Raw genomic sequence first — 14,083 nt, 5'->3', positions numbered from 1 at the left:
GTTGAAAAAACAAAATGCTAAATCTGACACTGCTAGGTCCTGTCTCGGAATTTCTAGCATACATACTGTACTGGTAAGAGAAAATAGACTCAAACTGAATGCGAGACAACTGCTCACTCAGAACAAAGGAGAAACCTTTAACGTGAAAAATATGCAATTACAGCCCGAAGGCAAACCCTCATTATCCGTGGCCAGAGGAGTCCGCAGTGAGAAATACCCCCATCCCCATGATGGCTGTTACCATTTGCACTAAAGGGCCGTGTAAACAAACTTTCCTCTGGGTGGGAGAATGGCATAAGAAAACACACATATTAAAGGACATAAACCTCGGGCATTGTTTTATGGTTTGTAATCGCATTACTACCAACTGTGCACACACAGGTTTCACAGTTCCACAGCCACATGAGAAAATGAGTTTGTGCCCTAAAACTATACGGGGAGGGGGGGGTTAAAGAATCTTGAAAGATATATTGAAAGCTTGCCATCTTTCTGTTCACCCCCCAGACAGCAAGGTTACAGGCTGCTAACTGTACTACCCCACAACCAGGCTTAGTGTAGTATTAGAGTACAGAAAGCTGTACAATGAACGGGATAAAGGAGGATAAGGAGCCAACTCATCATCATTTACAGAGCTCTTTCTCTGCGAGGCAAACTCAGACTAACTGCCCATTTCCCTCAAAATCCCGGGGATTACCTAATAGGTCATTGTGTCTGCTTGGAATATGAGAGGATTCCTGGATCCAAGTGACTGCTGGACTCATTTCAGAAATATTTGATGAGAATACAAATGATGTTGTCCAAAGGAAAGCAGCTGAATGCAGCAACTGTATCAGTTTCTACTAAATCAGAGCTGATGTACTGATTATCACCACATCAGAGGCCTGTTCAAACTGAGCTACAGCTTTATTCTGCCAGGGAATAACCAACATGAGAATATGCTCTCATTCATATGTGTAGGTAATAGTGCTGGGTGATATAATCAAATATCATGACATTTCTGATGAAATACACTGATATGAAGGGATGAAGGATATTTTAGGGTTGACTATCAGGGATTTCACGACACATTTACATAAATAACTTTTTAAATAATCAGCTGTAATGTGGTTATAATGTCTGAAACTTTAAACAAGTTAAACGTTTATTATAAAAAGTCTGCCTTAAAAACCAGGAAAAGACACTGTGCGGTATTACGATATCCAAAATGTAAGACAATGTGTAGTCCCCTACTACAAAATCACTATTGATATATTGCCTGGTAAGCGTATATACAGTTCTGGGGTTGGCTACACTTAAATGAAATATATGGAAGTTTTAAATCTGCCAACACAGAGTAAGTAATGTTAGATACCTATACTTGACAGCTCTTTAACAATATGCTACAGAGTGCACTGTGGTTTTGTAGTAAAATACTTCCCTGATAAATGTGAGCAGACAGATGGCTATCTGAGCTGAACAACTTTGTACGGGACTTTTTTTTATCCTCAGAGCCTAAAGAAGGTATATTCTAGCGGTGAAAGTGTATCTTCTGCTCAGCCTATTCTTGACTACCAAGAGAGAAAATTCCCCATCGACAAAATGAACACAATGGGAACAATCCTCTGGAGCAGAAAGAGCTACCATCAGCTGTAAGCCTTGTGCCAACGCAAAGAAAGCCAGAACTCAAGAAAGAGCATTAACTTGCATTAGATCATGCCTCTGACAATATCCCTGCTGAGCGTTTCCCTCTTTTCTCTGGCTCACCACATGGAGCATGAGAATAAAACCATTCGTGAAGAAATTTATTTACAGCAACATCTATTAGAGTGCGATTGCTCGATGTGGGCTTCTAAATAATCACTGATGTGAATAATTGACGCTTTTGTATGTGAGCAATTTGTATTTGAACATAGTCACAATTGTTTACTTCTTAGAGGAGCCTAGCAATTATCTATTATATTGAATCAAGCAGGGAAGAAACATTCCGACAAATAAACCAGGATTTTATCAGAGATAAACTGACCGAGATGTTATTACATGTTGTCGCAGTTTGTCAGTTGTGAGGTATTCAATTAAACTTGCAAGCCATCAGAGTTAAGTGATACTGACAAATATTTACTGATTTGGGGAGTATTTGACAGTTGTTGAGGATAAGTCTAAGAGATAACACAATTTTAGAAGTGTATTACTCAAAATAAAGCTATGACTGGGGTTTTTATTTAATTGAATCTAAGAGCCTAATCTTAAACTGGTAAAATGACAATCCATCTTTAATAACCTGCTGAATGATTTATTATTAAGTTTATTAAAAAGCTAATTTAATTAGGAGAATGCCCTATTTTCTCTGAATACATTGTTTTTTATATTTGGTAATCACAGCTAAATCAGCCCTGATCTGTGAAGGGGAATCCTGCCCATGTTTGCTCTGACCAGAGGGAAGCACTCACCTGTAGAGCAGTCGTGGCCCGTCCAGTTGGGATCACAGCTGCAGGTTCCGGTGTCTGCCAGGAACGCCCCGTGTCCGGAGCACTGGTCCATGCAGGAGGCCCGGGGGCTCTCACAGCCTGGCCCGCCCCAGCCCACAAAGCAGTGGCATTCTCCCTGGACACATACCCCTCGGCCTGAGCATGTTGGATCCATGCAGTCCACTAAAAGGGTTCCAAAGAGACAGTGTCAGACACACCAGTCACCTGCTGTTTCCCTCTTTCAGAGGCAACCTGGCGTCTCTGTTTGAGGCTGAGCCGAATGACAAGTGCAGTGGGCCATAGCTCAGCTGCACACAGAGAATGACACAAGGAGGCCTACTTTCTTTAAACTGGAGACAAGATTTACAGTCAAACTAATTTAATGGCACGAGGGCTTATGGTATCAAACAACAGGTACTGCCAACGCTCCTGCTGGCACAGCTCCATCAACTCATATTGAAAATCGCTTCAAAAGAGGGAGGGTGCCTTAATGCTGGAAAAAAAAAGGGTAACTTAGGGAAAGCCTTGGGCAACTGCACTCTAGTTTACAGACTATCTGAAGAACACTGTCTCTCTTCTGCTTTTTGGTGGAGTTTAATTAGTATGCAAATATCTAATTAATACCTGGTTCTATGGCATGTCTTCCCTTGACATCTTGCTAAATGAGCGCTTACTTTGTAAGGCACAAGAGTTGTGGGAGCAAGTAGTTAAAATAATGACATTCTTTCTAGCAAGCATGGTACACACAGATGGCCAATGGGCCCCGAGCAGGAGCAATGTCTAGCCACGGAGAGCAGCAGGCCGCGCCATGGCAGTTCCCCTTTACCATGACATAAATGGGTGTAAAGGCCGTCATAGGAAGACAAACAGGATCTGTTGCCTCTAAGCAGATGGTTTGGGCACAAGGCACAAAGATCATAGGCTAACTGACAAGAGAGTCGCTCCTGGCAATTAATCATTGTGGCTGAAGGTCGCACGGAAGAAAGGTAAAAATGTTAAAGGGTCCTCGTTCACATTCCCCCTCCACTCCTTATGGCTCCACCCAAAATAGAATGGGCGCCTATGGATGTCACAAACCCTCATTTATCAAACTCACAGGGTCCATTTTTCATCTTGAATTGAGAGCCTTCAAGAGCTGGCAAACACAATGGCTCCTTCAATGTTATCTGGTCAAGCTGTATCCAGCATCATGAATGCGGAGTTTCCCAATGGATTAACATCAGACTTTGCGTGTGAATTTCAGGCAATAAATGGGCCGTTCCGATTAACCTAATGCCTTATATCCATGATTTATACAGGAGAAGTCACCATATTGTGAAGTGTTATAGCTATAACGATCTTCATAAAGAATGACCCGTCTTTACTACAGGAAAGACAGTTAAATAAGCCATACCGACTTAATAGCCGTTCCTATTATGAGTATTTTATTAAAATGTCAAGCACTGACGAGTTAAGATGGCAGTAACAACAGCCGTTATGTGTAGGACTTTATACGTGTAGGATACATTACCATGACTTATCAAAACAATCACCTTCTTCACAGTTTTCACCCTTGTAGCCCGGGTTGCAGATACAGGTTCCCACGATGCACGTCCCATGGCTGCTGCATGTGATGTCAATGCACTGGTTGGTGGGAACGTCACACTCGGAGCCCTTCCAGCCGCTGTGACACATGCAGCGACCTTTAAGGTATTGACCATTCCCACTGCACAGCACTGGACAGGCAGCTTTGAAAAGAGCAGACAGCATACATCCATTTGAATGGACCCCTTCAACCATAGCTTCAAAGAATAGTGAGTGTGTGCGAAAGTCTCCGTCTGACAATGAGCTTCTGAGCTAAATGGTAAAAGGTTTCCTTTCTAGGGAGGGTACAATTTGCAGCACACATTACTGCACTTTGTCATCCAGTGCAGATGTGACTCTCACAAAACCAACCAACAGATATCTGCACAATGGCGGTTGAGAATACAAATAAAAAAAAGAACTGAATAAAAAGTGTAACATGCTGTGCAGATGGATAACAGATGGCAGTATGTGTTCAAATATGTCCACGGAAATTACTAGCATTTAAACACATTTCCTAAAGTCGTTTTTTGTGATTTGGTGAGAAAAAATGCAGCCTAGGAGCTTAGCCTCTGTAATTTAAATCTCACTTCTCTATATACTTTTCAAGATATATTTTAAGCAATAGTTCATTAGGAGAGGTTGACATGAATCATCTGAAGTAGTACTGCTTAACCTAATTTGAGAAATATAATACAAAGTTATTAAAATTGCTTTGTTCTGGTCCTGGTGAACATCATTTGGTCGATATCCAATAAAACAAATGTATGACTGACATGAATCGATAAAGACATTATGAAAATGGACTCACCTCGCCCACAGTCCGGTCCTTTGAATCCTAAAAAGCAGTGGCATGTTCCAGCCACACAGTCCCCGTTCCCAAAGCAGTTACTGGGACAGTCATCAATAGACTCTGCAAGAGAGCAATCAGGAGCCTTTCTGAGTAATGTGCTTTGAAAAACAATTTTCCTCCCACTCATTTTCTTTGGGCTGATGATTATCCCTTTGCTAATGACAGTGATAAGCACAGGCCCTGGTCCTGTAAACATTTCTATTTAAGTGCAAAAAACATTTTGGAGTGTTACTAATGTCCCCCCCCGTCCCCCCTCTCAATTGGTGGGAGAAACTAAAAGAGTAAACAACTTCTGATCATCAGGGCTTCTACTAAAAAGTCACAAAGGAAATTCATTCTCAGAATCGCAGAACTCACTGCATGTGATAAGTGGCATGCATCATTTGACAAACCCAATTTGATGCTTTTATGGCACACTGCAACCAGGCGATTGGAAGCATCAGCAGCACTGAAAACTGCCTTTTCCCACTACTCCCACCTACTGTGGTTAGCCTGCTCTAGGTATTGGCAGTAACAGAGTAGACAGGGAGACTGCTTTGTGCTCCTGTTTTGTCTATTCATCACACTTCTTTTTTATCTACCTTTTCTGTTTTGTGGTCTTAATAATAGTGATTTACAGTGTTGAATTGTTGCCCTTTTGTGGGTCATTGACAACAGTTGTTTTTCATCAATTGGGCTTTTAAAACAAATCTGGCAACCAGTTCTGTTTTCAAAAATAAATAAATAAATATAACAATGGAAAATAACACTGGGTTGTTGAAAAGGAATTTTGGCATCTCATCTAAATGTAGTTGGGCTCAAATCAAATGATGTGGGGTTTGATCACAGACTCTCAGTCATTCCCTCTGATCCAAAAAGCAGACTCTGCACACCTCACCATGATCACAGAACAGCCACTATACAACAAATAAAAGTGCTATCTTTTGACATGTCCTTATGAATAGAAGCTTGGGAGACAATTGCAACCATTAGACCAAAACAAATATAACTTTCAAATAAAATTGTAGGTACAAGATGCCCGTGATGTAGACATGATGAAGAATTGCTAGAACTATTTAAATCTTAATGTGACTGTAATGTGTACATTCATATACAGTAAACTCAACTTTAAAACATTTGTATCTCTGACATTTCAAGAATATCATGTACTAATTGCATATATATCTCCCCCTTTTATAAATATATTTTGTATATAAGTATATTTTGCATATAAAGATAAGCCAATTCCTTTGAAAGCGCAGTTTTACTCCATTTAGCCTCATGGTGTTCATGTATTGATGTATGTACAGCCTCACATTGATTATGTGGCATATTATTATCTTTCTTTCTTCTGCAGTTCTGTGAGATGCCAACAATCAGCACAACACATTATTTTCTTTATTGATCCTTCTAACTAAATCAAATAGATCTGCAAAATAATTATTTCTACTACCATGTTCTGGCTTTTATTATAAATGAGAGTGACCACTGAGGCGCTCTGCAGCAGAGCTCTGAAACACGATGCTCACTAAATTAGGCCTGCAATGGTGCTGAAGAATATTCAATCTTGTCCATTGCCTTCAGGCAGCCGGGGCTCTGAGGCTAAACTTACTGAACAAAGACTCTCTTGTGCTCCACAAAGGGCTAGAAATGTGAGCCATGGATTCAGCTTCGCTTTACTCTGGAGAGTCAATCATCACTGAGGATGCAACGCAAGACAGAGAGAAGAGACAAAGAGAGAAAGAGATGGAGGCAGAGAAGAAAATAAGGCAAAAAGTGGTAGAGAGATAGTGAGCAGAGAAATGCTGCTGATGCTTTCTGTGCTGCAGACTTTGCCATGTTGGGTTAGTGAGGGGATGCTGGGGAGACTTTCCTCCAGGGTGGTGGAGGAAAATCCCCATTTTGGTGGGTTTTAGATGGATTCCAACAAGAATATCTACCTACAGTAAGACTCCTGGTTATTCGTGCTCAAAGCTGGTAAAACCAGCAGTATGTGTGGCCATTAAAATGCCTCCCAGAAGTAGAATTATTCAGGAGAGATTCTTGCTTTTAATTTTACAGCTCACGTATAAAAGGACAGTAAAACTAAGCAGGGTTGTAATTTACTGTTCACTAAACCAAGTCAGTGAAGTGAAAGATCAAACTTAATCTGCAATCTACTGACATATTAAGGGGGCAGGCATTCATGAATGTGTCTCTAATTATAGGTTATCTTATCTTTATCCATCACAGGTATTTCTTTTAGTGATCAACAAACCGTCAAATCGAATGTATTTAATTGAGTTATAGTGAACTGCCGTGTTCCCTCGCTGACGCAGTTTGGTAGATTGCGCAGTTCCCATGTCTATTGGGCGTGTTTCCTCTGAGAGCAGGAAGGGAAGGCCATGAATATCTCTTAGCCACATACTCGACATAGGCCAACGCATAAATCATGGATTCAAGCAGAGCTTCATTGAAATTCATTACCCTTTCACATCAGGGGAGCTAACTATTGTGCGAGTCTCTCCGGCGGGTGAGGACGGAGAAGCGTGCAGCAGGCAGCAGGTTTAATCAGCGCCTTGCCATACTCTGAGAGGATGCTCAGCCCCTTGGAATGATGGGTGGTTGTGTACAGAGAGAGCCTGGGCTATATAGTGAGACAGGATATAGAATAAGACGTTGGCGCTGGCTTTTTGATTCCCTTTGCTTGCTTGGCCTGTAAAGGAAGCCATATCTGGGTTGAAACATGTCTGGCACCAGGCAGCAAGGGACACATGGCTTCATGCTCCAGAGGGCTGTGATACAAAACATTCAGGGGGACACATTTCACATTGCCATGGAGCCACCGCCAAGTAATGAGGAGGAGCATTAAACACAGGGACGCTCCATCCCCCCCAGATGTATTATAGCATGGTTATTTGCTACAAGCAAACCTTTTATTTAATGAATGCGAAGAGCACAACGGGCCTCGCTGACAGTAAAATGAGACATATTTTCCTTCCAACACTGTCAGAAGCACTAAAATAATTGTACTGTTAGTGTCTTATAAACAATGCCGCATTGTCTCTCAGAGCGCCTGTTCTAGTTATTGTTCACATATATTTATATGGCTGGGCTGTTCTGTCTGAAGGTCAACTCTATCCCTCCATGGCTCAATACAATTCAGGCAGTTGGTGAGATTCAATTTCTGCTGAAGGGCACTTAACCGGTGACCCATTTTAGAAAGGGCCCCTCTGCCTCCCTCTGAGCTCCTGTGGGCAGATCAGCTCAGATGATACAAATGAACAGAGGCAGAACATAGCGCTGACTAACTCTGCCACACCCCATCCCCGCCCCGTTCCCATGTGTTTCCCACAATACCTGATTTAGTTGTGTTTTCTCAAATATGAACCGCAGGAGGCCCTCATGCACACCCAGTCGAGAAGAAATAAGCAAAACTAAACATGCTGCCCTGACTCCCCTCTCTGTGTCATACCATCTATTAAGTATTGAATTACAGCTGTTGTTTGCACAGCTAGGCGGGGGGGCATCTCTTGCCTGTCTCCACTTGGTGTTACATTGGTGTTGAGGACAGCTCCTCATCGATCTGCTGCCTGGCACAGCCCCTCGTCACAGATGGACTCTGGCCCAGGAGCTTTTAATTAAAGAGCATGTGAGAACAGCTCCCAGCTGCCATCCCTGTGAAAGTCGACACCTCGGGCCCTCTCACACCTTGCCTGATACAGCAGTGCCAATCAAAGGCACTTTAGGGGGAACAAAGAGGAGCGTACAAAACGAAAATCACCTCCTCATAGAAGGACGTATGTGTGAACACAGCCGCGTGCCACACACACTTATTCAGAGGAGGGGAAATATCTTTGCTACTTTGATATATGGAAAGTAGATGGAAATTGGAGCAAATCGTGATCAAAAAATGGCACTAGCAGGAGGGTACAATCATACTTTGAATTGTATGCAAATGGTTCCCAGAAGCTGGACCCCTGATTCTGCGGAAGACACTCAGGCTAATGAGGATATTATGATCTCTCAATGCCCCACTCAGGGGCATGGCAGGATAGCACTGATGTCCTGATTTTTGTCATACTCAAACTTCACCTTGATTAACCCGCACTTTCCTTGGTTACTGAAATCTGCCAAAAATTGTCTCTGACTTACGCCCCAAGTTTTTTGGTAGAGTGCTGCTGGTTGGTATTATAGGGATTATGTGAATTGCTATTACAGGTTTCTACAGCAGGTCATGCCCGGGGCGCTCACCTATGGCGGTGGTGAGGTAGGAGACAGTTTCCGTGTCTTTTCCGTCGTTGTAGATGGCGAGGTGCCAGATGCCCGAGTCCATGTACTGAATAAAGCCTGTGTCGTGTGTGGTGATGGGGGCCAGGCTTCTCTGCATAACCACGGGACCCTCCAGACCTCGGACGTCCTGGGCCAGGAGCCGCCGCCCATCCAGAAGCTCCACAAAGTCAAACTGCGGACAGACACACAGAAAGTGAGAAAGACTGATGGACGGACCGCAGACACGCCATTAGAGTGACACATGAGACTTGAGTGCTTTCAGCCCTCTTTAAAGCAAAGCATCATTTGGTCTGCATGAATAACTCATCATTCGAGGAGAGCTTGAGTTAGTCTTGGCACATGGCGGCTGGATGGGCTGAGATAATGTCTTACTCCACACATCTTATATGAAATCCTTGTTTGAAAGTATTAAAGTGAAAAGAGGGAAGACATGGGGGGAAATGTAAGTTTACTAAATAACATCTGCAACCATTTGCTTCTCATCAGTAGTGACTCGATGCATACCAATGACCCGGAATATTATTTTCATCTCCATAAGGAAGACAGTTTTTACTCAGCTGCTACTCTACGTGCAATCTGACACAGCACAGAATATTTTCTTCAAAGTCAAAGTAGAGAGAAGAGACAGCATGATCTTCTGACTGAAATATACATTGCATTGGACATTAATGCAAAGAAGAATCCGGGCATGAACAAATTGTTGAACTACAGTTGCATTTAGAGCAGGAATCTAAACTCTGTGAAGCAACAGTCAGTTGTGATTAATAACATTATATATCTGACTGTGCTGCACATAGATGGACAATTAGTGTAGAGAAAAAGCTGCCTTTCTTGGCCCCTGCTGAGCCCTGCGTCGTGGTGTGATTCATTGGTGATATTTGAACCTGAAAATAAATGTGCCATAAATCCCTTATGCAAGTCAATCGTAATATAATAGAGAGATTTATGAATTGGTTGGTATTCATGAAACACTCCTATATGGTTGGATATATTTTTTCAAATAATATCCCAATTTATATTCGGTGGCAGGGCAAGAATGGAAAAAGGAGCTAAATCCCTATACTTAGAAGACATTGATTGTAAATTATTTAACACACTCATTTACAATTTACTATAGTTTTTCACCAACAAAATACAGATTCCTAAGTGGCAAGACAACTTAAACCCTGAAAACATTTAGATTTAAAAACAGAAAAGACTAGTAACACATTAATCTATGTCAGTGACTTTCAAATATCTCCCACCTGTGTGTGTGATGGAGGTAGGCCTCTTCTCCCGTAGACTCCCACTAAGGCATCTTTGCTCAGGGACACATTAAACTTCAGGTACATGGGATGATCAATGAAGACCTGGGCCCTCCAGAAGATACCAGGAGGAATCTGCTGCACGACCTTGCGCCCAACGTCAATCTCCCCCATATCTATATAGCTGTCATCAGGGAACAAGCTGTCCAATTTGCCTGCAATGCACACAAAGCAAATCGGTCAAAGAGATCACACCATTAATCCAGGATGTGGAGGGCAGAGGGAGTCAGTCTGCTGAAGCATGATAGTCTGACCATATCACAGATATTCAATCACATCCCTGACAGTTAGAAGAAGAACAAAAACATTATGAATGACCCCTCTGACGATTGGCAGCAATTCTGGTGCCGATTGCAGTGCGGGGGAGTAACGAAGAATATTGAACATCAGTCTGGTGCTCAAAAACAATTCGAGTTATATGCTCAGGTGTTGTCAACTCTTCTGACATGCCAAACACAACCATTGGGTTCAAAATAAAATAATGTAATACTCCGGAATCTTTCATACCTGGTGCATTTGAGTAAATCAATCATTAATCATAAATAAAGTTCATCAAAGTCGTTAATGGTGAACATATGGAGTGATAAATAGTGATAGAAATAGAGCAAATGGCAACAGCTTAAACGCTGTGATTAAATACCTCTCCATGTGAATTTAAACTGGTAAAGTGAGAAATGTAATTAGGGATCTCTTATGATAGTCCCAGCTCAGGTAATAGCACATTCACTGCCAAAACGTGTCCATATGCTCTATAATACACCTTACATTGGACTCTGTGGAAATGGAAACATCTGCTTGCCCATGTAGATGAGCTATTTCCGCACCGATGTTTATTAAAGCAGACGTCCATACAAACTGCCCCCAGGACTGAGGTTACACGTGGCACGGCAGATGGCGGTGTTCTCAAAAGTCCATCAATGGCAACGGTTTTTATCAGAGTAAACATGGCACGCTCCCCGTCTGAGGATCTGGGCTTTACATAATGCGACGACACAGACTCATTTTCCACATGTTGGGCTGTGTTTGAATTTATGCCACACAGTAATGGCATACTCATCAGGCTGTTTAAATAAATCATAAGCCGAGAACAGTGATAATGGGCCTCGTGGTTAAATAAATGGTTGTTGTTCTGCAAGCTTAATGTGTTGAAGGAAAGCCATCTCATAGAAAGACAGAAACTTGACTGAACGTTAACAGAGTACACTTCTGCATCCCTTTGATAAAACATGAGATAGCTCATCAGTGTTTCTGGTGACAGCAGTGCAGAATAAGACTTATTTAGTAAACTATGGCTATTGATTGATCAGCAACAGCTGCCACGCAGGCTCTCAGCTCAGCTGTAGTCACGCTTGTTGTTAGCTAAACACACTTTCTGCTGTCTGGTAAATGAAAAAGACAACCCCTGGATCCATCTATATGGTAATGACCCCATCTTCTACCTATTGTCATCTGCCAGCGACAAATCGCATGGCTAAATCTGGGCCCATTTGTTGGAGAATGGAACAGAGCAAAGTTTCCTGGAGTTGAGCACTTGGTACCGAGGGGTGAGCGCATGCTTTCTTTGGCTGCCAGGAAAGGCAGCCCGGACTAGGAGATGAAAGGATCACATCCGTTCTGAGGAGGACAGAGTGGCTAATCCTCCTCTAGCCCCTGGATACTCAGTCCCTTAAGCTGCCCCATTTTCTCCCTCCAGGAACAAATAACACTTTCCCACTTACAACAACTTTCATAGGATTACAATGCAGATCTCTTTGCATACCATGGAGACGAGTGAACACAATGTGAAACTGGATGACACAATAATAAACTTGCTTGAGCTCCAAAATGTCATCTGTAAACTTTAAGATTTGAAAAACGTTTTTTTTGCGTCCTTGCGCAATGCAGTTTATTTTCCGATTTGGTGCAGAATACCCCAACAAATTGAGATTCATACAAAATCATCCCCAAAAACATCACATCACTATTTAGTTTGGGTTACGTAAGCATACATTGCAAAAGAATATAATGCATTTAAAATAGGACATTGTCTATATAAAAAAAAAGCACTTACTCTCATCTTTTCCTCTGCGATCAGGTAATCCCAATCCTGTGTTGCCTAGGGGGGGCAAGCTCAGGTCCGTGGGTAAAGGTAGGCCACTTGTATTGTCCTCTGACAGCTGGTACATCTGTCTCTGCATGGGCTGCAGGTGCCAGTTTAATCCAAAAAGGTGCATGGCTGAAATATTCAACAGAAGACAAGCTCAGAATGGATTTATATAAAAGTGACTTCAGATGCATTCAATTCAAAAAGTGATGTTCTCTAAATTAAACTAACTAAACAATTATTTTTAAAGGGGAAAGGTTCTTATCCAAAGGTGACAGCTGGGATAGAGGCACAGGAAGTAAATTCCAAAGAACAAAGAACAATACGTGGTTTAATGGTTAATGGCATTTTGTTTAAAAGTGCTGAGCACTGCGATCAGGAGATGAATGGTCCCCTGACCTCATGGGACAACATCTGTCTCCCCACACCAACATCGACATGGACCATCCCCAGTGCCCTGTCATTTCTCAACCCCATTACCTTTCCATTCCCTTGCAAAACTAGGGGACAAAAGAAAAAAAAACATCAGCACGGAGACACGAGGGTGTTTCAATGTGAACATAGTGGAGGGAGCGTAGTGATATTTTACAAGGTCGACTAAATAAATGTCCTCTGGAACAATGGCAGCAGAGTGCAGGACAGAGGAGGAGGGGCTGACCATGACAGATCACCAATAAGAAAATGGACAAGACAAACTTAGCAAAGCAAAAGCCACCTTGGAAGTCATCAGTCAGCAGAAAGAGCCCGGAGACTCAATATAGCTATTTTATTGGTTTGTTGGTTCTTTTAAGCTCCTCAAGTAAATAACCACGCAATCCAATTATAAAGAGTGAAATGATCTGCCAGTCGTAATCCGAAACTGAGAATAAGACCTCTCCAGTCCTCTCAATATGTTTTTTTCTCCTTTTATAGGGCGCTTAATCTATATTATGTCACCAATAAGCAGTCGGGGACTGTTCGGAGAACACCGAGTATGACTTTTCCATTATTATCAGTTCTTTGCATGAAAAGCAAAAGTCGTTTTTACTATTTGATTCATTTATGTCCATTGTGCAATTGATCATATACAAAACAAAAGTTAAATGAACAGAATGTGGTCTTGTTTACCATCCCACAAGATTTGTATTTCTTTAAAATCTTGGCTGGGAAAATCAACGCTTTAACTGTCATCTTTTATTATGATGCTGTTATTATTAGTTTTATAACCAAAATATGTCGCACCAAACTGCAACTTTTTCACAAAAACACTTGAAAATGACAAAAAAGTGTTCTTTGTTAATCTTTCAGTAGTGTGCAGCAGAATCAGGTGCTTCTCAGAGCAAGGTCAGCAAACTTCAGATGAGAGAAAGGACTGGGACACACTGATTGATTTGCATCCTTTTAATAGTGCAATGTTTCAACACTACTGTGTCTTCATTAGTCTAAAACAGGCTTTATTAATAGTCATATACCATACTGACCGTATATCGCTTCATTACGCAATATACCATATTATATCTCCCCACTTCTAAATCAAAGTGATCCCCTAAGAATAAGAGGAGGTTTACTTGCCCAGACTCAGCTATTAACTTTAAATTGACAGAAA

The 14,083-nt window shown here is 41.8% G+C and overlaps 1 protein-coding gene across 1 annotated transcript in view; it reads right to left on the bottom strand.

Annotated features, from left to right (window-relative positions):
- Window positions 1–14,083, bottom strand: part of tenm4 (teneurin transmembrane protein 4) — a 174,909-nt gene that overhangs the window by 55,934 nt on the left and 104,892 nt on the right. The window contains 6 exon segments of the mRNA XM_034207004.1: window positions 2,427–2,627; window positions 3,977–4,171; window positions 4,819–4,920; window positions 9,073–9,283; window positions 10,356–10,570; window positions 12,466–12,630. Of these exon segments, the coding sequence (XP_034062895.1) occupies window positions 2,427–2,627; window positions 3,977–4,171; window positions 4,819–4,920; window positions 9,073–9,283; window positions 10,356–10,570; window positions 12,466–12,630 (1,089 nt within the window).

The sequence above is a fragment of the Gymnodraco acuticeps genome, unplaced genomic scaffold (genome assembly GCF_902827175.1).
Source record: "Gymnodraco acuticeps unplaced genomic scaffold, fGymAcu1.1, whole genome shotgun sequence".
Classification (NCBI taxonomy): Eukaryota; Metazoa; Chordata; class Actinopteri; order Perciformes; family Bathydraconidae; genus Gymnodraco; species Gymnodraco acuticeps.
Note: the sequence above shows the minus strand (reverse complement) of the source record. Positions and strands in the feature narration are given on the sequence as shown.